The sequence below is a fragment of the Trichoplax adhaerens genome, genomic scaffold (assembly GCF_000150275.1).
Source record: "Trichoplax adhaerens TRIADscaffold_15 genomic scaffold, whole genome shotgun sequence".
NCBI lineage: Eukaryota > Metazoa > Placozoa > Uniplacotomia > Trichoplacea > Trichoplacidae > Trichoplax > Trichoplax adhaerens.
Window position 1 is genome coordinate 1,144,909 of NW_002060957.1, and position 21,857 is coordinate 1,166,765.

The 21,857-nt window shown below is 36.4% G+C and overlaps 4 protein-coding genes across 4 annotated transcripts; all 4 read right to left on the reverse strand.

Annotated features, from left to right (window-relative positions):
* Window positions 1-4,054: 4,054 nt before the first annotated feature.
* TRIADDRAFT_60452 (uncharacterized protein) lies at window positions 4,055-12,394 on the reverse strand (the record flags this gene model as incomplete). Its single annotated transcript, XM_002116451.1, has 26 exons — window positions 4,055-4,186; window positions 4,386-4,510; window positions 4,801-4,900; window positions 5,135-5,189; window positions 5,279-5,344; window positions 5,590-5,693; window positions 5,785-5,809; window positions 5,912-5,981; window positions 6,085-6,234; window positions 6,291-6,338; window positions 6,414-6,479; window positions 6,736-6,826; window positions 7,084-7,188; window positions 7,276-7,326; window positions 7,421-7,544; window positions 7,641-7,747; window positions 7,864-8,027; window positions 8,232-8,352; window positions 8,464-8,542; window positions 8,626-8,678; window positions 9,025-9,099; window positions 9,380-9,477; window positions 9,964-10,056; window positions 10,413-10,439; window positions 10,936-11,056; window positions 12,392-12,394. 26 exons carry the CDS (start codon window positions 12,392-12,394, stop codon window positions 4,055-4,057), a joined length of 2,253 nt encoding a protein of 750 aa, XP_002116487.1.
* A 1,757-nt stretch (window positions 12,395-14,151) lies between these two features.
* On the reverse strand, window positions 14,152-15,177 carry TRIADDRAFT_30775 (uncharacterized protein; the record flags this gene model as incomplete). Its single annotated transcript, XM_002116452.1, has 1 exon — window positions 14,152-15,177. The coding sequence occupies one exon, from the start codon at window positions 15,175-15,177 to the stop codon at window positions 14,152-14,154; it is 1,026 nt and encodes a 341-aa protein (XP_002116488.1).
* A 1,760-nt stretch (window positions 15,178-16,937) lies between these two features.
* TRIADDRAFT_60454 (uncharacterized protein) lies at window positions 16,938-18,594 on the reverse strand (the record flags this gene model as incomplete). Its single annotated transcript, XM_002116453.1, has 3 exons — window positions 16,938-16,983; window positions 17,549-17,571; window positions 17,905-18,594. The coding sequence occupies 3 exons, from the start codon at window positions 18,592-18,594 to the stop codon at window positions 16,938-16,940; spliced, it is 759 nt and encodes a 252-aa protein (XP_002116489.1).
* Window positions 18,595-20,719: 2,125 nt separating this feature from the next.
* Window positions 20,720-21,733, reverse strand: TRIADDRAFT_60455 (uncharacterized protein; the record flags this gene model as incomplete). The annotated part of the gene is made up of 1 exon (XM_002116454.1): window positions 20,720-21,733. One exon carries the CDS (start codon window positions 21,731-21,733, stop codon window positions 20,720-20,722), a length of 1,014 nt encoding a protein of 337 aa, XP_002116490.1.
* Window positions 21,734-21,857: the final 124 nt, after the last annotated feature.

The following is a 21,857-nucleotide window of genomic DNA, read 5'->3' on the forward strand; positions in this document are numbered from 1 at the left end:
GAGGCATTCAGACCTCAGCACGTTGTACTACAGTCTAGCAATGATGCGATCATCAGCCCTTCCCTTCTTTCCTATTCATCCATAAACATGTTTCCAAGATAACAACAGTATAAGGCTATTGGCTGGTAAATTGGATAAACAATATCGGCCAAGCTAGCACGCTTTGCAGAGGTTTACTAATCCATTTGTCAAGGTGCACCTTACCCCAGCAGTGGGTAGAAAGCTTACTGATGACTTTAGATCGTTGTCGACTTACTGTATTGTCAACTATTTCAACATGGACAAGAAAGGTTGCGTCCATGCAGGCCCATCAAGTCCCTTATCTCTTCTCTTGTCAAATCCATGATCGCGATTGGATTGATGATTCTATCATCATTTCAATCTTCTCTTTTCCTCATTGACAACTCATTCTAGGAGAAAGAATTGTTAAATTATTCATGAATCATTACCTAATGGGCGATTTCTTGTCGGTACGAAATGAAATTGGAACTAGTCAAGACGTTGTTAATGGCGGGCAAGACGATCTGCAACTCGACGAAAACACTTGACTCAATCAGTCAAGAAGAGCAATGCGATTGAATAGGAAGTCAATTGGGAACCAGTGCAACAATAAATATGTATAATTAATAGGTAGATTGCATTCCACCCTGTCAATCTTTCAATCAAAGCTTGTAATGATAATTTCTCCTCTTGAATCCGATGCAAGGACGAATGGAGGACAAGGAAGTCTTGGTCAAAGGCTTGTTGACGATGTGCCGACTAGGCTGTCCTGGCCTGCCTGACCGGTGTTGTCATCAACCGCTTGATGACGCAATGGGTAAGGTCGGCTTGACGGTGAACGTCAGCCTTGCCCATGGGTCAATCGACTAGGCCGGTGACGCCTGTTGGCGTTGTCAGTCAAATCGCTCGTGTGGCTTTCGTAACCTACAGTGTGTGGTGAAAGCGTGGCGGTGAGTGACGATCCACTGATGGTGGCGGGGTCACGCGCGCTATGACGTCATACACGTGGTCCATTCAGCAACAATAAACAGCCAATCCAATGACTGCCATCTTCTCCAGGCTTGCGTTGATTGGGTCCGGATCGGCCTGGGTACCAGTACCGTGGTTGCGATCTTCTCCTGGCTTGCGTTGTACAGTACTGTACTGTACTGTATTGGAGAACAACAATTGGGTCCAGATCGGACCGGGTACCAGTACCGTGGTTGCCATCTTCTCCTGGATTGCGTTGTACTGTACTGTACTGTATTGGAGAACAACAATTGGGTCCAGATCGGACCGGGTACCAGTACCGTGGTTGCCATCTTCTCCTGGCTTGCGTTGTACTGTACTGTACTGTATTGGAGAACAACAATTGGGTCCAGATCGGACCGGGTACCAGTACCGTGGTTGCCATCTTCTCCGGGCTTGCGTTGTACACTGGGGAACAACCATTGGGTCCGGCTCGGACCAGGTACCAGTACCTTGGTTGCCATGGGTGCTAGTTGCTATTCCTGTTGATAACGTCGTATTCTTGTTTTCGTCATGGATTGCAACAGCAACAAACTGTCGCGACTCTACAGTATTTCGGAGGCAGGAAATTGCACACTGCTTGATTACTTTGATGGACTCCGCTCTTGACTACAGTACCAACAACAATAGATTCGATGCCTTGTACAGTATACTGCCTTTGAGCAATAATCCAAATAGTGCCTACTGTACACACATAGCTCTATCGACAAGCTGCTGCAGTCAGGATAAATTCCTTGAATGCCACAATATTAATTGTTTTGCTAGCCCATGAAATGGAATAAATTCCTCTGACAATCTTGTAGGCTCTCCGGAATAAAAATGACAAATTGTTATTCATCATCAGCGGAATACTGCACAGTACTGTACAATGGTTATTTGTCTTACAAGTCCCTAGTTAGCGCACAGAAGCTGCTTTTTATTCACCTCCAAATTACCCCATTTCCTTGCAATCCTGTCGACGCCTAATCTCGATCTTACTGCCTGATGAAAGCATAAGAATGAAGGAATCCAAGTCTATTCTATGACGTGATCCAAATCAAGCTTCCAAAATAACTCGGGCTGTATGTAGCCTCAACATATTCTTACAACAGCTACAAAAATAGCCTAGAACTTCGGTAACGGTCCTAACTATCCTACTTTATACTGTACTCCGTGTACTGTATATTAAGAGAAAGGACTATTTGACCACTGCACGCTTATATTTATTAATAAATTATAATAATTATTATAGTAACTCATTCATAAACACGCCCCTGACTTTATAACAATCATAGAACAAGCTTCATAGCAGATTGAGCTATGACAATTAATTTCAACCGTCTCAGTGGTCCCATTCGACCAGTCTTGCATCTCTGATTTTACATACTTTGTACGCTTCAATTTATTATGCTGGCCTTCAGCATACGGAGGAAAAAATGTAAAACATGTCACAACAAGGGCTAATCATCACTTGGACAACATCGCGCACATTTGAAAATACTTATTTCCAATCTTACATTCGTCATGGACCACTAGATGCAGTACTTACGCAAAGTATAAAGTACCTAGTGATCCTTGCGATCTTCTAGTCTATGCGTAGTTCAATCCTCATCTCTTGCTGATATCCTAGGCTGCTGCAATGATCTGAACGGCCAGCAGACCCGATGAACGGTACACTTGAACAGCGTTTGCCGAGTCTGCACAAGAGTTCCTATCTCTCTAGCGTACTGTAATATGTGTATAAATTGCAGTACCTATCTTTTCTTTCTACGGTATTACTAAAAATCCTGGTGGTCCGTTTCTAGTAGTCATTGGCGTATACATCATCATACAGTCATAGACAACTTGAAGAGAACTCTTGTAGTGAATGACTTACTTTTACGACCATACCATCATCCTTCCAAACGGAGTATCCATCCCAAGCCCTTATGCATAATTTCTAGCGTCTATAATACTGTAAAGCGTACAGTAATGGCACGCCTTTAGTGATAGCGCTCTACAGTATATATTCTACTTTACAAAGCTCATTTGTCAAGTTCTAGCAACTTACACTAGTTACAAGCTAGCACCGTCTGATGTCAAGTATAATATTTCTACGTCGGTATAGCTCTCAAGCAGCTGCATTACCAATTAATTGCTACCGTATCCCTTCCGATACTACGTACTGCATCTCGTTGTTTACTGAGTGAAATAATGAATCTTGCGAAATCGCTACAATAAATAAATTATACATAATGGCTTTTTCTTACTATTATACTGTAGCTTTCACAGCTCTGTTACAAAAAGAGAAAGGACTTGAACCTTTCAAAACGTCTACTAAACAGACGATACATAAACTGACTAGCATTTACCAATCAATAAACCAAATGTAATCTGTTTTAAACGGAGTATTTATTGACTTGCAAAGGCCTAGCCAAACGGCAAGCTTATTAATGCTAACTGTAAAGAGGCAGTGCCTTCAAATATGCGGAATATCTGTACTGAGGCTTCTTGTTGACAAGACTTAACCAGCATACGTATAGTAAACAAGATGAATCTATCGGCATCACAGGTTAATAATAAAATAAAATACGATATGGATAAAGCAAGCAAGTTGACAACGTCAGTCTTTCTCTGACATTGTTAAATGCTAAACGAAACAAATGCTCTTTTCTTAATAGGTAGAGCTAATCTCGCTTATCATGATGCTGGCTAATAGCTTGTAGCAATGATAACATCGGATTTCCGAGTTTGATATCCTTAGAAACAGGCGTTCTAAAAATTTCTTTTATAAACATTTCAATCTTGAATATAATTTATCCTTAATTATATCATATTATACAAGATTACGCACTCTACTAACTAATTGTACGAGTAAAATGTAACAGATACATAGTAAATTAAGCCTCTAGTTAGCTAAGGCAGCAAATAAAATTTTATACATCAAGTTTCTTAATAGAAGAACATTTCAGCCATTAGCTTGATATTTATACATAGAAACAGGCAAATCTAGTCAGCTGACTACTATTAGTGCTAAAACAACTTAGCGCTACGTTAATTGCTTAGAGTAGTTATAGAACAAATAATATCACTCAGTTTGTGAATCTTCTCCTTCTGAGGAAACCGTAATGCCAAATGATTTTGTAATCATATCTGTCATTTGCAGAACTAAATGCTTATTGGCTCCACCGCGAATACTATGATCTTTGTTGGTATACGCCTACGAACCGAAAATACGGATAAAGCATATAAATGATGTAAGACTGTACAGTACCAAACATCGTCAAACAATTTGCTATTCCTGTTTGGCTAATTCTATAATGTCAACATTTTATTCCATGAAATTTATACTTTTCATTAAAAATAATTTAGTTTCAGAGAAAAATCTTAAATCATGAACTGAAGGTACTTCAACAAACCTGCATTCTAAAGGGAATAACTTCATTTTGTAATGCTTCTACCAAAATTGCCGTATTAGAGTAATGGACATTGTCATCACTTGTGCCATGAGCAATAAAAAATGAAACAGTTTTATTCTTGAATCCTTGCAGATTATTGACGATTGCAGATTGCTACCGTTATTACAGACAGGAATATGAGGAAAGAAAAATAATAAAAAATGATTTAGTTAGGCAATCGTTACAAGGAAATATTACATCAAGACTGACGAAAGCTAGAAACACTAAATTTACATTGTAGCCAGCGGCATTGTCGGATGGTGTTGCCAGGAAGCGCTCAGAATATATAGCATCTACACTCGAATTAATAATTAACATCATTATAGGACATAGTTAACAATACTTTTTTTACTAGTTGAATTCAAGGTTAATTTACCGTAGAATCCCCAATTTGCAACCGGTGCAACAGAGAACCCAATTTTGAATAAGCCCTGATTCCTACCGGTAACCATAGCCGTCATGTAACCACCGTAGGACTAATAAATTAATATTAAAAAATATAAGACCAAATATTCCATCTATTAATGTCAGCTGGACTCATAACGCTAAATATTTTACAGAACTAAAATCGTTAAATGCTACAATCGATAGTTACAGCCGTGATATTAACTGATTCTTGTAGCATAATCTAGTTAAATCGACTCGGACAGTAAATCAACTGTTGCATTCTAGCGATAATAGCCTCAAAACATATGCTCAAAATAACTCACCCAGCCAAACATGCAAATCTTATCTGGATCGACGTAGCTTTGTTGACGTAGGTATCTGACCAAGGGAGTAATATGATTACTGGATAATGACACTTTATATTATATGTTCGATATTTCAATCAAATTTTTAAACGTCACTAGTACCTAAATACATTGAGGAAGTCGTCTGACTCTAAAAGTCCAATTTTTCTATATGTTAAGAACTTAAACCTACAAACCAGAGTAAGCACCAAGTGAAAGATGAGGACAAGCTGTAACTTCTTTTATATATACATATAGTTCAGAATATTAATATTAAGATGAACAGTTACATCAACTGCAATATAAAATGTTACAAATTACTTAATTGAACAGTTACAAGTGCAGAACATTGATTAATTAGTGTCCTTTCATTTTAATAGAGAGCAATGTATCTGACTAAATTTATAAAATTGTATCAAAGTTTCATAGCGTACCTGTTGCCTCGGTAACCCGTTCCACGTGGATCAACTCTGATCACTACCATTTGAAGGGTTGTTGAAAAGTATTGCGGAAATCCGAGTGACCATGAAGTTTTAACCTGCGATATTTGTGCGGAAACGTAAGACTGTTGCTCTAATCTATCACAATAAATTAAATATCTTCATTCAACAGTAAATATCTACTCTTACAGTTTGAGAACCAGGCCCTCCATACCTAATGTGATAACATGAATAATGATAAAAAGAAGTCAACATTTAGTTCATAAGCTGGTTGTACATTTTGCAAAAATATCTTTATTTGATTTTCAATACTTACACATATAGCATAACTGGATATCTTTTATTAGCGTCAAAGAGTGGAGGCCGGTATTCAATAGCATTTAATTCTATTCATAAAATTATTCGTGTCATAAGCTCCATTACAGTGTTAAAAAATGCACGCTTACATAATCATAATCTGTCAAATCATCAAAATTTGCCTGGACTTACTGTAACCATTGCTATTAATTTGGTAAATATGACGTTCAGCTAATTCATGCTCAGATAATTTAGTAGCTAGTTCAGTGTTGTTTTCTAGCAAGGTCTCTAAAATAACCCATTTACAATATTGTCTTACAGCAAAAGTCGATACCAAGAATGCTATATATCAAAGATGCACTATTTATATTGATTTAGGTAACTGCATAAATACTTACTGTCACTTGTCGCTGTAGTAACTACGTAATAAGATGGGATATTCGGGCCTGCAGTTGTTATACAAGAATAAAACGTTAAAATAATCTAGAATTGAAAATATTGTGTAGATATTTCAATCGTACCTAAGCACCGTAAGAAATAAAAGGATGCCTGAGAACTAAAGGTAGCCGAAAAATAGGAGTAGGTACCTAGAGAAGAAATGTTCAAATTATTACAACTGTAATAATACTAAGCGTATAGTAAATAATTTGATATTAAAAAATGATAGCGAAAAGAAATTCTCAAATATATACCACTTTGGAACATGTTACAGGTCAGACAAGTTACTGTTGGACTTGCACTTGTCGTGGCGCTATAAAGTAAAAATAATAATTCTTGAAGCAACCTACTACAGTAAGCATCGAACTAGATTTATAACAAAAAATTACGACAAGGTCAACTTACCTATAAATATGTCTGGTTGTTGACGATTGCTTAGTACTTTGAAAATAACTACCCAGAATAAGGAAATTGTTACTTCTCCACAATTATACAACTTTCATTAAGCCATGATACACTTTAAAAGCTTTTACAGGGCACAATCAAAGTTAGCAACATTTATGATAATAATATTTACATCATGTCATTCGTAAGTGTCAATCCATACAAGCTAGTGACTTCCCACTCTCCATCAGTCAAGAACTGTCTAAAATTCGTCTATAAGAGCATAAAGCGGTTGAGTAATTAAACATATTTTCGACTTTAAGCAGCGATTATTAGCACTTGCTATATTTATAACATCAGTTGCCTTACCGATATAACAATTTTAGCAATGTGATTAAAGGTTCCTTTATCTGCAACAGCTTTCGGTAAAATCGTGTATAAAGTACTACCATCAGAACTAGACAATGGTCGATACTATTTCGTGAAAGAAAGAGTTTGAGAAATACAAATTAAGAAAAATAAATTAAATATCTCATAGATCTGCTACAATGATTTTCGTACATAGTGAAAGTCAACATATCCACCAGAAGTTGTCGATGAGGCTGCAGAAATCTATGGGATATAAACAAATGCAAGACAAGTAAAAAAACGTTATCAACGTTGGGTCATATCTAACGTTATAAATTAAATTAAGTCGTGATTATACCTCTGTACAGTCTCCTGTTTGAGGATTGCACGTTGTAACTGAACTGATATTTTGTAATCTATTCAACCAGTATACAATAATGGTATTGCTGTTTGGCCAGACAACATTGGTATAGTAGTAGTTCCTACAAGAAAATGGAAAGTATTTTACATTGTAATAATGACAACTCTATATTGGAATAAAATGTAGATAACAACTAATCTTCATTGCAACTATTTACCCATCTCCGGTAATGCGTGCCGGTGGTTGTAGAGTGACTATTCTGGAAATATTATTATTACTAATAGCCGCGACATTTAGCGTAAATTTAGGCAGCGTTGTTCCAGGCTATTTATTAAAATAAGAAAAGGTTTTATTATCTACCCATAATGACCCACGAATCTTCGAAAGCGGTAAAATATTAAAGTATTAGTTTAGAATTATAAATGTAAAGGCATTGACACCTTTGGATATGGTATACTGTGAAGTTTCGCAACATAACCATTTCTATCAGGTTCATACGTAAACCATTTGGCATGAATGATATGGCTATCATTAAAGGAAGCGTAGCACAAATACGTTGCATCTGGTGACCAGTATTTCGCATTCCCTGTATTTAATATTTCCTCTACAATAGATCAGCATCCAATCAAAATTGTTTTATTCGCTATAACGTCTATAAACGACCGCCATCACCAAAGACTAATTGTACAACTGCGATTCATAAATGGCGTCGATCACTAATTCATACTAAAAGTCAAATTAGAGCTACTTCCACCTAATAGATGAAGTAGAATAGATCCACTTCATGTAATCATATGCCTAGACTTACCTTCGTAAGCCCAGTCAGCAGCACCATTGTAGATTTGATCAATTTTGCCATTCATAGTTACACGAAGACCACTCGCTGTAGGTGAATTCTTGATGTACAAGTCATTATTGTAAACATAAGCCTACAATAGCAGCAATTAATGTAAAAAAGTAATTAGCTAAAACATGATGTGAAGCTACTTGCGTAAGTAATGTTTTTTTGAATTACAAAAAATGGTCTGTAATAATATTACCAATTTGTTGCCAGTAGGAGACCAGCTCATTTCACGTAAACGAACCCCTTGACCAGCTTCGTCTAAAAGGGTGGTGATTCTAAATTATTAAGTAAATAAATTGAAACCTTAAATATTTTTTTATTAGTGCACATAAAATCTAAAGTCAATTCCTTTAGATACCTTGTAGTAACATCATATAGCGCATATCTCGCGAAATATGAGTGTCGGTAGATCTATCGAAATAATAACTCGTAAGTTAGGAATAGATAATAAGCAATAAATTTATCATTACAGACACACAGTTTTACTGGATAATATGGACAGAACGTATAATCAATCTACAGCATATACCAGCATCATTAAATTTTCGATACTAGTTTGAGCGCTACGTACTCAGCAACGAGTAAAGCCTTGTATTTAGTATAAACTTAACAGCATTATCGCATAGAACCGAAGTTGAAAGAGTTGGAATTATTTCGAATAGATTTTCAGGTGTGACATGTATGCAGCTATTCCATTTAAACGATACTCTTATTTAATTAAAAATTAAAATTTATTATATACTATCGCATAGTGTACCTTTTTATGATCATATGCTGCCAAGACATAACGTTGGTCACTGCTCCACCAATAAGCATAGGCAGAATAGTTTGACTACCATAAAGAATTCGAAATTAATTGCCAGAGTTAATCCATTGTGATTACTTAATTACGGTTTACACACTTAGAATAATATCATATATTTATTAATAATATAAGTACACCGGTACGATAGAACAAGGTGTGTATGGTATGTTCTATAATTCAATTTTCTAAATTACAGCACAATGCGCATATTTAATATAGCTATTTAGGACTGTAATGGCATATTATGTAGCAATGTAATGCAATCGCAACATTTTCAAAAACCATCGGTGAAACAATTTAATCTTACCAGAAATTGGCCGACGTGATTAATTACATGGCCTTTTGCTGAAGTTAAATCCATCTTCATCAGTTTACCTTCTTCGGTTTTGTATTCATATTCAGTATCTGTAGAAATGTAAATCGCTTCCATAACTATCTCATTTAGGGATTAAAAGAATCGATCCAATAAAGGAATAATGTACTGCATACAAATATAGTTTAAATATGAGAACAACCTTGCGCTGTAGTATATTCTGACTTAGCATGAAAGATTTATCGCTACAACTGATTCGAACTCAAACCGGAAGCTAAGCATCAAGATTATTAATTTTATTTTAAGCCATGCTTTGATATACCCGTGCACTGTAGTAAGCTTTAAGTACAAGAGTATGATAATGCGTTCGCACCACGCATAATCATGTCAGCCGAACTAATATTTGCATATTCGTCTATTAGTTCATAACCTTATTGCCATGTCCGACAAGAGAAATACCAATTTAATAAACGATATAATAACGTCGACTGATGAGCAGTTACAATACTGTATAGTTTAGAAAAACAAAGATAAATCTGGGACAGCTAGTGAGTATCTGATCGAACCACTGGTTTTACCTGAGAGCCACTTAAAATGTGGTTTCTTAGCCCTATATTCAGTACTATAAAGGGCTTCTACATTAAAGGGAGGCTTCGGTTTTTCTGTATCTCCTAAGGAATAATTGAAGCATTAAGGAATTAATAACGTTTGTAATTGGTATATTGTGTATAGTTACGAATCACGATTACCACCTTTCTTCCTTATATCATGATATTGATAAAACCGATAATTAAACGAGACTATGATAAAAATTAATTTATTGATGACATTTACTACAGTGGCGATTATCTTAAGTGTCAGTTCACTGAGATTGAAATGTACGTACGAATTCAGGTTCCGTATATACAAATGATGCAACAAAACCGCTTTACCGCCAACTACAAGTAAACACTATATTAAATTTCAGTTCAAATACTGTATTTGACGACGAGTTATGATAATGAATAATTAATCAATAGCAACGTACCATTTCGTATGATGGCAGCAATACAAGCTAACGACAAATTAGATTAATGATTAATTTATTATACTGTTGCCTATCTTATCGAAAATGAGCTAAATTAGTTTATCACTAAGCCATGGTATGCCGTAAGTAAGCAATTCATGGATATACCGTCAATTGTTACAACTAAGAAAATAAGCATTGACTCCGCTTTTACGATCACCAGTAGCTTCCTTTATCGGAAAAGAAAAATTCCACTAGGTGAATACTGTACAAGTCAATAAAGTGAGAATTAACAGCTGTAATCGCGAGATTCGAGAATACTATCGTTACATGATACAGTCGTTTAGGCAGTTGTAGTCATAGAGTTATCCATCTCGGATAATGATACATTTAATAATAGTAGACGGTAATCGTCCAAATTGATTGGTCTTGTTGATGATAATAGCACTACAGTACTACTAAGATTGCATAGGTAGAATAGGCAGGTTTTTCCGATATTCGATACAAGAAGTCAAAAAGGGCAATAAAACTTGTCGATACTTACTGGCAATGACGACAACGACAGCAATGACCGCAGCTACAATTAAAACAAATATCACGGCGATAATGGTTGCTCGCGTCCTCTTGGCTTTATCCAAGCCGGAATATTCGACCGGTTCTTCCGCCTTGATTTGACCATATTATATAGTGGCGATTGTTTCCAAAACGGTGTATAAAAACAACAAAGAATGAAATCACATCACCGTTAATCAATAGTCCATATGATTTTTCAAGTCAAAATTGAACTACTGTATGGAAGATTTTACAAAAGGGATTGTCTTGATGGAAAGACATTCAAATCAATTTCGAAAATATCTATTGGAGAGATCATAAGAGAAGTGAGAGACTACGGCGCTGTCCATCCTCATTAGTCATTACAATACGGACTTGGATGGTTGATTTCCATTTACTTCAAGAATGGGTTTAGAAAAATAGACCAGATGAAAAGTTCTGGGTACGTAGACAAAAATTGGCACAACATGGAGAACCTTGATGGACATAATTGTATTTTCTTTTTTTATTTCCATGGCCTGATCACTAAGGATCTTTTGGATCCGCATTAAGAATGAACCATGAAATCAATGTACAGGATACTAAGGTTATCCATGGTGTTCGAATGATGGATCATTCTTGAAAGAGTGGGAGAAGACGGTTTGGATCCGTCAACGACTTCAATTTAACGATACAATGTTATGTGTCAATTACATTAGCGGGTATCCATGTCGTGATTTTATCCAAACATATCATACGGTATTGTAAGACTGTTAATTAGTTGATCTAGTAAGTCAATAACAGTGATGATGGACATTGAAAAGGAACGCTGATGTATTCTCTGGGACGATTAATCCATTTCTCTCTCGTCACTTTGGGTGTATAAAGGAGTTTTGTTGTAGTTACAACGTTATCCCTATCGAGGTCGACCGTGATGTTGGAAAGAATAGTATAGTAGAGGATAAAGTAAGCCTAGTCATTGAGAAAAAATGGAAAAAAGAAGCCAGTGATGGAAAACTGCCTTGACGCCATTTTACGTCGTCCTCGAATTCAATGAAAAAAGAAATAGGAAAGATGGGGGTGGTCTATCGGAAAATCATGGAAGATAAGTCACCATCTCATTTATCCTACTGAACCCACTGTAACTTGAAAAAATGACTACTAAAAGTAAAGGAATGGACATGATTGGAAACTGAATTTTTGCCTTGATATAAATTCCCATATGGTAGAAGTTTCCCCCCCCCCCGGTCACTGAAAATATAATAGTGAACATACAGTAGTAACATGATTTATTCTATTGCAGTCAAAGAAAAACATGTTGACTCTTCTTTTAAACGCCTTCGCTTTTCTTGCTAAACTGATTGCATGGCTTTATTTTCCTGTTCCAATGCTACCCTAGTCTATTTTCTATTGATGGCTACTAAGGGGGAAAAAGAAATGTTCAAAGATCATCATCATCATTAACTTACCATGTTGAAGGAGCAAGGACTGCCAGTGAAGAAGAAGATTGGAACGGCAACAGGAAAATGACACTGGATGTGGCTGACTTGTCGTTCTGGCTGACGTATTGATGGACCGGACTGGTACAGTATGACTCGTCTGTGACTGACGTTACCCAGTACTAGTACAGTACAGTGGACAGTACACTACTACTACTAGTGGACACGGTAGAGTATGTACTGTAGGTAGTCAAAGCAAGAAGGTTGGACTGCCAACAGCTTTCGTTGACAAAAATGATTATTATTTATTATTATTATTATTATTATAATAATAATCAAGGCGGCGGCTGACTCTTTAGCTGCTTCTTTCCACTCTACTGTATACCGTATGTAGAATTCTACACGGCGCTTAGACCTGAGAAAGGTTGATCAAGTTGGTTGAGGGATTACTGTACTCGAGTCGTCCCTGGCTGGTTGCAGATCTCGATACTGTACTGTACAGTAGAGAAAAACGCTGCAAACTACAGTATCTCTTGCCTACGCGTACTGTACTGCACAGTACAGTACTGTACTGTACTGTACACTCTCAAGTTACAGTACTGTGCACTCTGAGTATACACTGTATGTCTTTCGGACTCTTTCCGCTCCGTCTGTATAGTACTGTAATGGAAGGTGTACAGTATGCGAAATGGACTCAGGGCTACGCGACAGTCTTGGAAATCCTTCGCCTGCAATTTATTTACTGTACCTATTTCCCTATTATAATTATCCTCCACTATCCATCCACAAAGCGATAATCCATCATGTCACTACGGCTAGTGGACAAATGCTCATTTTGCAAACACTGGCTGTCATTACTGTACAATTGCACTCAAAGTGAACAGTAGGACTACTGTACAGTGTACACGCTGAAATAGCGCTCATTGTTGGAGCTGGCGATGAATACAATCAACATGGGCACATTTCCCCTATTAATTATCCTCCACTATCCATCCACAAAGCGATAATCCATCATGCAACTACGCCGAGTGGACAAATGCTCATTTTGCAAACACTGGCTGTCATTACTGTACAATCGCACTCAAAGTGAACAGTAGGACTACTGTACACGCTGAAATAGCGCTTATTGCTGGAGCTGGCGATGAATACAATCAACATGGGCACATTCCACCAGAGTTCACAACACTGCTAGAGCTACTTAACTACTCCATCAAGTTATTTCAAAGTGCAACAATTGCTACTTACGCAGCCTGACCGTGAAAACACAGATTGCTGCTTTGATTGGCGACGAAAGCGCCTGCTTGTCAATGCTACCTACAGTATTGCTCGCTGCAGTACATGCATTGATTAACGTATTGTACGCCCATCGATGTTATTCACGCCGTAGTGATTTTGTAAAATGACGGATTTTTGAATAAACGCGGTAACAGTATTACTGGCATACATGCAATTCAATACTCCAAACCGGTCGGACCTTCGTGCTAGTCACATCTTTTATTATCGTTTACAGTATATGCGACACCAATACCAAATTGTCAATTCCATATTGCAAATTCAATTTTCTTCAACAGCGTTGATAATAATGATTCATTCTACTCAATCGAATGAGACAGTATTCAAAAATTGCATAAGTTCATAGTATTGACGCTGCTGTAGACGATAAGGAATCAACCAAAGCTATCATATTGTTAACGCAAGGCTTCAGTTCTAAATCAGACTCTACCTGATCTATTTTCGAATGCAAGTGGTTTACTCAGGTAAACCGTTGCAAACCGTTATCTCTACAATGTCTAGAAGTGAAAACTATCCAATTCGAAATTACAATTTGTCAACACAATACGGTAGCGAGCTAAATTTTGATCGATACGCTCAAATGCAGTGTGACAATGATCCACATCCATAGGATAGATCTCTAATTGCGGCGAGATGTTATGCATGCCTGCAAAATTTAGCATCTTCTGCATCATTATTGGTGAACCAACAAGAGAACCAACAATGCTTCTTTCCGATCCGATTAATAATCCACCGTTCACTTGAAGGGGCTTACTTGCAATACCAATAACAACGAATTTACCTCGTGGTGCTAATAAATTAATATAACTTTCGTAATCGAGGTTTGCACTAACGGTGTTGATGATCATGTCTAAAGGCTTTAATGACTTCAGCTGATCTGCGTCTTTCGTGACAACGAACTCGTCAGCGCCGAATGCACGAGCTTCCTTTTCCTTGTTAGAACTAGTTGATAAAGCGACAACTCGACAACCCCAAGCTTTTGCAAATTTAATACCGAGATGGCCAAGACCACCGACACCTAGAATGCCAACGCGGCTTCCAGGTTGAACATTATGATTAGCAAGAGGAGCATATACTGTAATTCCGGCACAAAGTAAAGGAGCTGCATCGGCAGATGACATTGTTTCGGGTATATCGTAAAGGAAACGAGAATCCCAAACGACATATTCAGCAAATCCACCGATTGGAGCATTTATAAAATTAGTCTTCTCTGGGCAAATGTGTTGTTTACCATCATTGCAAACGTTGCAATTTTGGCAAGAACCTAATTGCCAACCTCCACCAACACGTTGGCCTACCTTGAGTTTTACCACATTACTTCCAACTGCAACAATTTTACCAATAAATTCATGACCAGGAGCTTTTCCTGCAGGGCAGAAAAAGTCAGTATGGCAAACACTACAGCATTCTATATTCACCAAGACATCGTGAGATTGTAATTGTGGAACATCAATTTGTGCCTTGCGAAAAGTTTGCTTTGATACGTCATCAACAACGTAAGCTTCGATTTGTTCGGGAATCATATTGAACCACTACAGAAAAAAAAGAGTTCGATCGACCGTTTAATTAATTACTGCTAAAAATGGATTCTTTGCATATGAACCTATTTGCTTAGTCATGATAACACTGCATATCAGTAGTTCAAAACTAAGAGTGACCTTTTCTACGAGCATCTGACCTTTTCCCATGCAAATAAACTTCAATGAGTAATGAATTATAATTATTCATGAGAACATGAAATCATATACAACCGTACAGCACTTACTAAGTACACAGTTTAAGAATCTCAAGCAAGTTGTAAGGTATAGATCATCCTAGAATGCCGCAGTAGGAAGGTATTTTAATCTTACATTTCTCAATCATAAATTAATTCAAATTTCGAAAGGGAAGTATGATAGAAGTAAGTAATTTTATTATAATGCCTCCGTCAAATAAGAATTTAAAAGTAATTTAGAGTGTCCACATTTCATTATACTGTATGCATGAATATCACAGGAAAAAAAAATGTACATGTTACCGTTACGAACAGCAAAGATTAGGTTAAATACTTGAATTGCTTCAATTTTACAATTCCATGCCCAAGCTATAAGGGCAACTGTTAGTCACGATTGGATTGATTCTTTAATTTGTGCCATTAATGCCCTATCAAGCGAGTGGGTGGTTCGCCTTAGATAAGCCTTTTTTTTTAGTGTACTGTACTGTACACTAGGCCACGTTAGTGTACTCTTATAAATACGCCTATAATAGTAAATCTAAGAATATTCATTGCTCTATCTAATTAATTGAAGCAATATTCGTTCATTGAGAGTCTCGCCATCACTTTACTTTTACGATACTTCTACTATGCAATAGAATATAGGATCATTACTACATGAGATATCAAGGGACTGTTATTAACTCAATTAGTCAAGAAATTTCCCTTATCATTTCCACTCAGCAGATAAAGTATTCGTTATTATTATTTTACTGGTACCAGTCAAATTGCAGTAAAGGGCTAAAATTACAGTAAAATGATCATAAATAAACAAATACGCCTTGTTCTATCTGGAATGCATAATTTATAGATTGGATGAAGGAAAAGTAACAATGCGATCAGCTGTACACTGTCCAATACTACTGTAAATTAGAAGAGTGATGGATTATGATAGGCATATACCTGCGGATAGATTAGATAATAAAAGTACTATATAAACAAACACAGTCGGCACTAATCTGCAAGAAAAACAAGCCAAATTAGAACCATGACAGTGTTCCAATGTGCATGCTTGTCCAAGATAGATATCGTCACAGATAAAGCCGTCTACTAGTGTAGAGGAGAGCCGACAAAAATGCAAGCCGTAGAGAATTCCATTGCAATCTTAAATAGATCATTTCCTTTTTTATTAATTTCCACAATTGCTGCCAATTACTAATGTAACAACTGTTTTATTGATCTTAAGTACTGAATATCACAAATTGTTCTCTTATCACAGCTTGAGAGGAAACATTTAACAGAGAAGTAGCACAATATCATAAATCCTATCATGTTATGCTCGATATCTCTATAATGGTAATCTGCAATCTGAGCATTGCATAGTGTGAACAAGTATCTCTATTGTAGCCTGACTGTAAAGTCGAATGATTGTAAGCAGGCTTTTTTTTTCATGAGATTACCTACTTGTATATAGAATATAAATAATTTTAGAAATTTAAGAAGAATAAAAAGGTAAATTGCAAACATTTAAACTTAACTTGATAAATTTATCAAGACGGGTTATTTATTGGTGATCATACTGCTTAGTCTTTATCTGAGCTGATCAATTACGAACCAATTGGCAGCTGCAAAACGTCTAAAGTAGCGCAGTTAACTAGAGATTACAGTAGTCTATGAATACCAGTTATTGATTGAAGATCAAATTGACTAGTCAATAGCTATCCGAAGGGACAATAAAGCAATCTTTCTAGGTTTCCTGTAGCGATGTTGCCTTGAATTATATTTGAATACTGACGATATGCATAGTACCGTACTTCTCTTGACATATGTACTATAATTACTGCTACCCCCAGCGAAGAATGCTAAAGATATTTAGTGGATGTTGAACAGATTTATTAAGATATCGAGAATGAAAAGCAGACAGCAAATTACAGCATTAGAGTATCTGCTAATCCAGAGCGTACACAATAGTATGAATGAACAGAACATCAACTTTAAATTCATTATTAATTATTAATTTAATTAAGTTGGGCAAATTTGACTATCGAGGTTATTAATTTTCTCTTATAGTTATACAGCATATGAGCGCTCGTATACAGATCAGATCCAAATTTAAATTCTTTCAGGTAACAAACACAGGATATCTAGTTAAGATCGTATTGACTACAGTTAATCAGCAAGAATTAATTGAAACTTTTTACCTGTTAATGTCATTCATGTACCTCTACGAAATTAATCCGATTTGAAATTAGAATTCGTCAACACAATACGGTAGCGAGCTAAATTTTGATCGATACGTTCGAATGCAGTGTGACAATGATCCACATCCATAGGATAGATCTCTAATTGCGGCGAGATGTTATGCATGCCTGCAAAATTTAGCATCTTCTGCATCATTATTGGTGAACCAACAAGAGAACCAACAATGCTTCTTTCCGATCCGATTAATAATCCACCGTTCACTTGAAGGGGCTTACTTGCAATACCAATAACAACGAATTTACCTCGAGGTGCTAACAAATTAATATAACTTTCGTAATCGATGGTTTGCACTAACGGTGTTGATGATCATGTCTAAAGGCTTTAATGACTTCAGCTGATCTGCGTCTTTCGTGACAACGAACTCGTCAGCGCCGAATGCACGAGCTTCCTTTTCCTTGTTAGAACTAGTTGATAAAGCGACAACTCGACAACCCCAAGCTTTTGCAAATTTAATACCGAGATGGCCAAGACCACCGACACCTAGAATGCCAACGCGGCTTCCAGGTTGAACATTATGATTAGCAAGAGGAGCATATACTGTAATTCCGGCACAAAGTAAAGGAGCTGCATCGGCAGATGACATTGTTTCGGGTATATCGTAAAGGAAACGAGAATCCCAAACGACGTAGTCAGCAAATCCACCGATTGGAGCATTTATAAAATTAGTCTTCTCAGGGCAAATATGTTGTTTACCATCATTGCAAACATCGCAATTTTGGCAAGAACCTAATTGCCAACCTCCACCAACACGTTGGCCTACCTTGAGTTTTTCCACACTACTTCCGACTGCAACAATTTTACCAATAAATTCATGACCAGGAGCTTTTCCTGCAGGGCAGAAAGAATCTGTGTAACAAACACTACAGCATTCTATATTCATCAAGACATCAAGAGGCTGTAATTGTGGAACATCAATTTGTGCCTTGCGAAAAGTTTGCTTTGACGCATCATCAACAACGTAAGCCTCGATTTGTTTGGGAATCATTCTGCAGTATGTTAGAAATGATCAAGTTCGATCGATCGCTAATTAACCCTTCTATCTCTCTTACTTATTACTGGGCTACTATTAAAAAAATACGCTAGTGCTACTTTATATACTGAATTTATCAACAGCATATGACTACGGTGAACTTTCAGCGCGTATGTCACATTTTTGCAGACAAAAAATATCACTGGGTTAGTAATAAAAATAATTGCCCTGTGCATTACACCAATTCAGTTTAGTCATAGACTAGTGCAAAACTTAACCACTGTGCAATGTGTGGACATGCTTACAGAGACGGACGAAGACGGACCAGATCATAGGCATAGAGGGCAAAATATTGTAATAGAAGGTTTTTGTAACCCAGAACCTAAACTCAATTGAAATTTATTTCAAGAAATTAAGTTGTCGAGTAGCAGTAAAGGACTAAAGTGATTTTAAAATGACACTAAATAACCAAATCTTTTTCCATTTACAGTAAATACGTACCGTACACAATACGGGCATTGGATGAAAGAATATTTGTAATATAATCCGAGCTGATATACTACTGTAATATGATTAGACAAGTAATGAATTAAGATAGGTACATAGGATAGCTGCCTATCAATTAGACAACGACACAACTACTGTATGCTCATAAACAAGACAATCAACACTAACTTATGCACAGACACAGGCCAAATAAGATCCTTAGCAGTTTCGTAATATGCATGCACGATCTATGATAGATGTCATTGCAGATTATATCATCTGATCCATATTTTCCTTTTACCTCTCACTAGGCTTAGGAGTTTTAAGAAACCTCCTTAACATCACTGTTAATTGATATCGTTACCTAAGTGAACTGCGAAAATGATATAATTAATTGAAAAATAGAAGGAGTAAATGACCAATAGCGTTCGAAAATTATAAGCGATTAATCCAGTTTTGATAGTGCAATTATTGGTTGATGTAATTAACAAACAATTCTACGAGTAGTTAATACTGACTAGAAAATAAATCTATGCATTTTGCAATATCGTGCTCATCTTTAGTTGTAGTTTCAGTAAAGATGATGTAAAATTCTATACATATACAATAAATATCACCTCACAAACAACATTACATTTTAATCAAATGATTATATCGAAGCCGTTCATCATATTGAAACCTAACCTTACAAATTACTCATAAGTAATTATAATTTTAAAGTTTCAATAATATGTAAAATTAGTATAGTTAAATAGGCTTGATTATGAATACTAGGCCATTTATTAGGGGTTAAAACTAAAAAGTACCATCCGTCCGAGAATGAAAATCACAAGCAATTAAATCAATGTTGATATACTTGATTTATCAAGATGAGCTATTCAATGGTGGTCAGATTGTCCAGCCGGTATCCAAACTGACAAATTGCAAACAAATTGACAGTTAGTCGTTTACCGACCATGGCAGATGTTAATATACTATTGTGTGAAGCAAGGAAGGTTCTAAATTGAGTACAGTACCAGCTACCGTAGTAGCTATATCATAGATTAAAATACAGATCATTAATTAGCCTACTGTTAATAGTTAATTATTTAAGGTACGAACTGATTCCAGGATTGCCAAGGGTTTATTTGTCAGCAAATACTCGGTATTCCCTATTACATCGACTGATTGTATAACTCTGATTAATATTGAATTTAATGCTCAAACTACATCGTATCACATGCTAGTAAGATTTTTATTATAATTATTGCAAAAGTCGTAATACAGTATAGAGTATACAACTCTTTGGCTTCATATTCATCTTTCTTTAAACAAACGATCGAGTATCAAGTACATAGGTAGACACAATACTGGATGGAACAAGTGTATCTAAACTTAATTTTTTCAAGATAATGAGCATGAATATCCAATTAAGGCAGTATTTATTATAACTAACCAATAAGAACTGATGGAAAATTTTCATTAGTCGATGTTATCTATTCTAGATGACTCAGAATTAATAGAAGCCTTCACTTTGCTCAATTTTTGGATCTAGTTTTTCTAAATACAGTATCTATTTATCATTTCTTCGGATAAACCGCTAAAATAGAGTATCTCTAATATCTAGTATAATAATCGAATAGATTAAAAACGGACAGGCTTAACCTCTACGAAATTAATCCGATTTGAAATTAGAATTCGTCAACACAATACGGTAGCGAGCTAAATTTTGATCGATACGCTCAAATGCAGTGTGACAATGATCCACATCCATAGGATAGATCTCTAATTGCGGCGAGATGTTATGCATGCCTGCAAAATTTAGCATCTTCTGCATCATTATTGGTGAACCAACAAGAGAACCAACAATGCTTCTTTCCGATCCGATTAATAATCCACCGTTCACTTGAAGGGGCTTACTTGCAATACCAATAACAACGAATTTACCTCGTGGTGCTAATAAATTAATATAACTTTCGTAATCGAGGTTTGCACTAACGGTGTTGATGATCATGTCTAAAGGCTTTAATGACTTCAGCTGATCTGCGTCTTTCGTGACAACGAACTCGTCAGCGCCGAATGCACGAGCTTCTTTTTCCTTGTTAGAACTAGTTGATAAAGCGACAACTCGACAGCCCCAAGCTTTTGCAAATTTAATACCGAGATGGCCAAGACCACCGACACCTAGAATGCCAACGCGGCTTCCAGGTTGAACATTATGATTAGCAAGAGGAGCATATACTGTAATTCCGGCACAAAGTAAAGGAGCTGCATCGGCAGATGACATTGTTTCGGGTATATCGTAAAGGAAACGAGAATCCCAAACGACGTAGTCAGCAAATCCACCGATTGGAGCATTTATAAAATTAGTCTTCTCTGGGCAAATATGTTGTTTACCATCATTGCAAACATCACAATTTTGGCAAGAACCTAATTGCCAACCTCCACCAACACGTTGGCCTACCTTGAATTTTTCCACACTACTTCCAACTGCAACAATTTTACCAATAAATTCATGACCAGGAGCTTTTCCTGCAGGGCAGAAAAAGTCAGTATGGCAAACACTACAGCATTCTATATTCATCAAGACATCAAGAGGCTGTAATTGTGGAACATCAATTTGTGCCTTGCGAAAAGTTTGCTTTGACGCATCATCAACAAAGTAAGCCTCGATTTGTTTGGGAATCATAATGTACCACTGTAACTTAGGTGAAATTTGATCCGGTTACTTAATTAATTAATTGATATTTCACTTAATATATAGTTTTTATATTGATCGGCGTTATTCGTTTTTTGCTAAGTCACGATTAGCC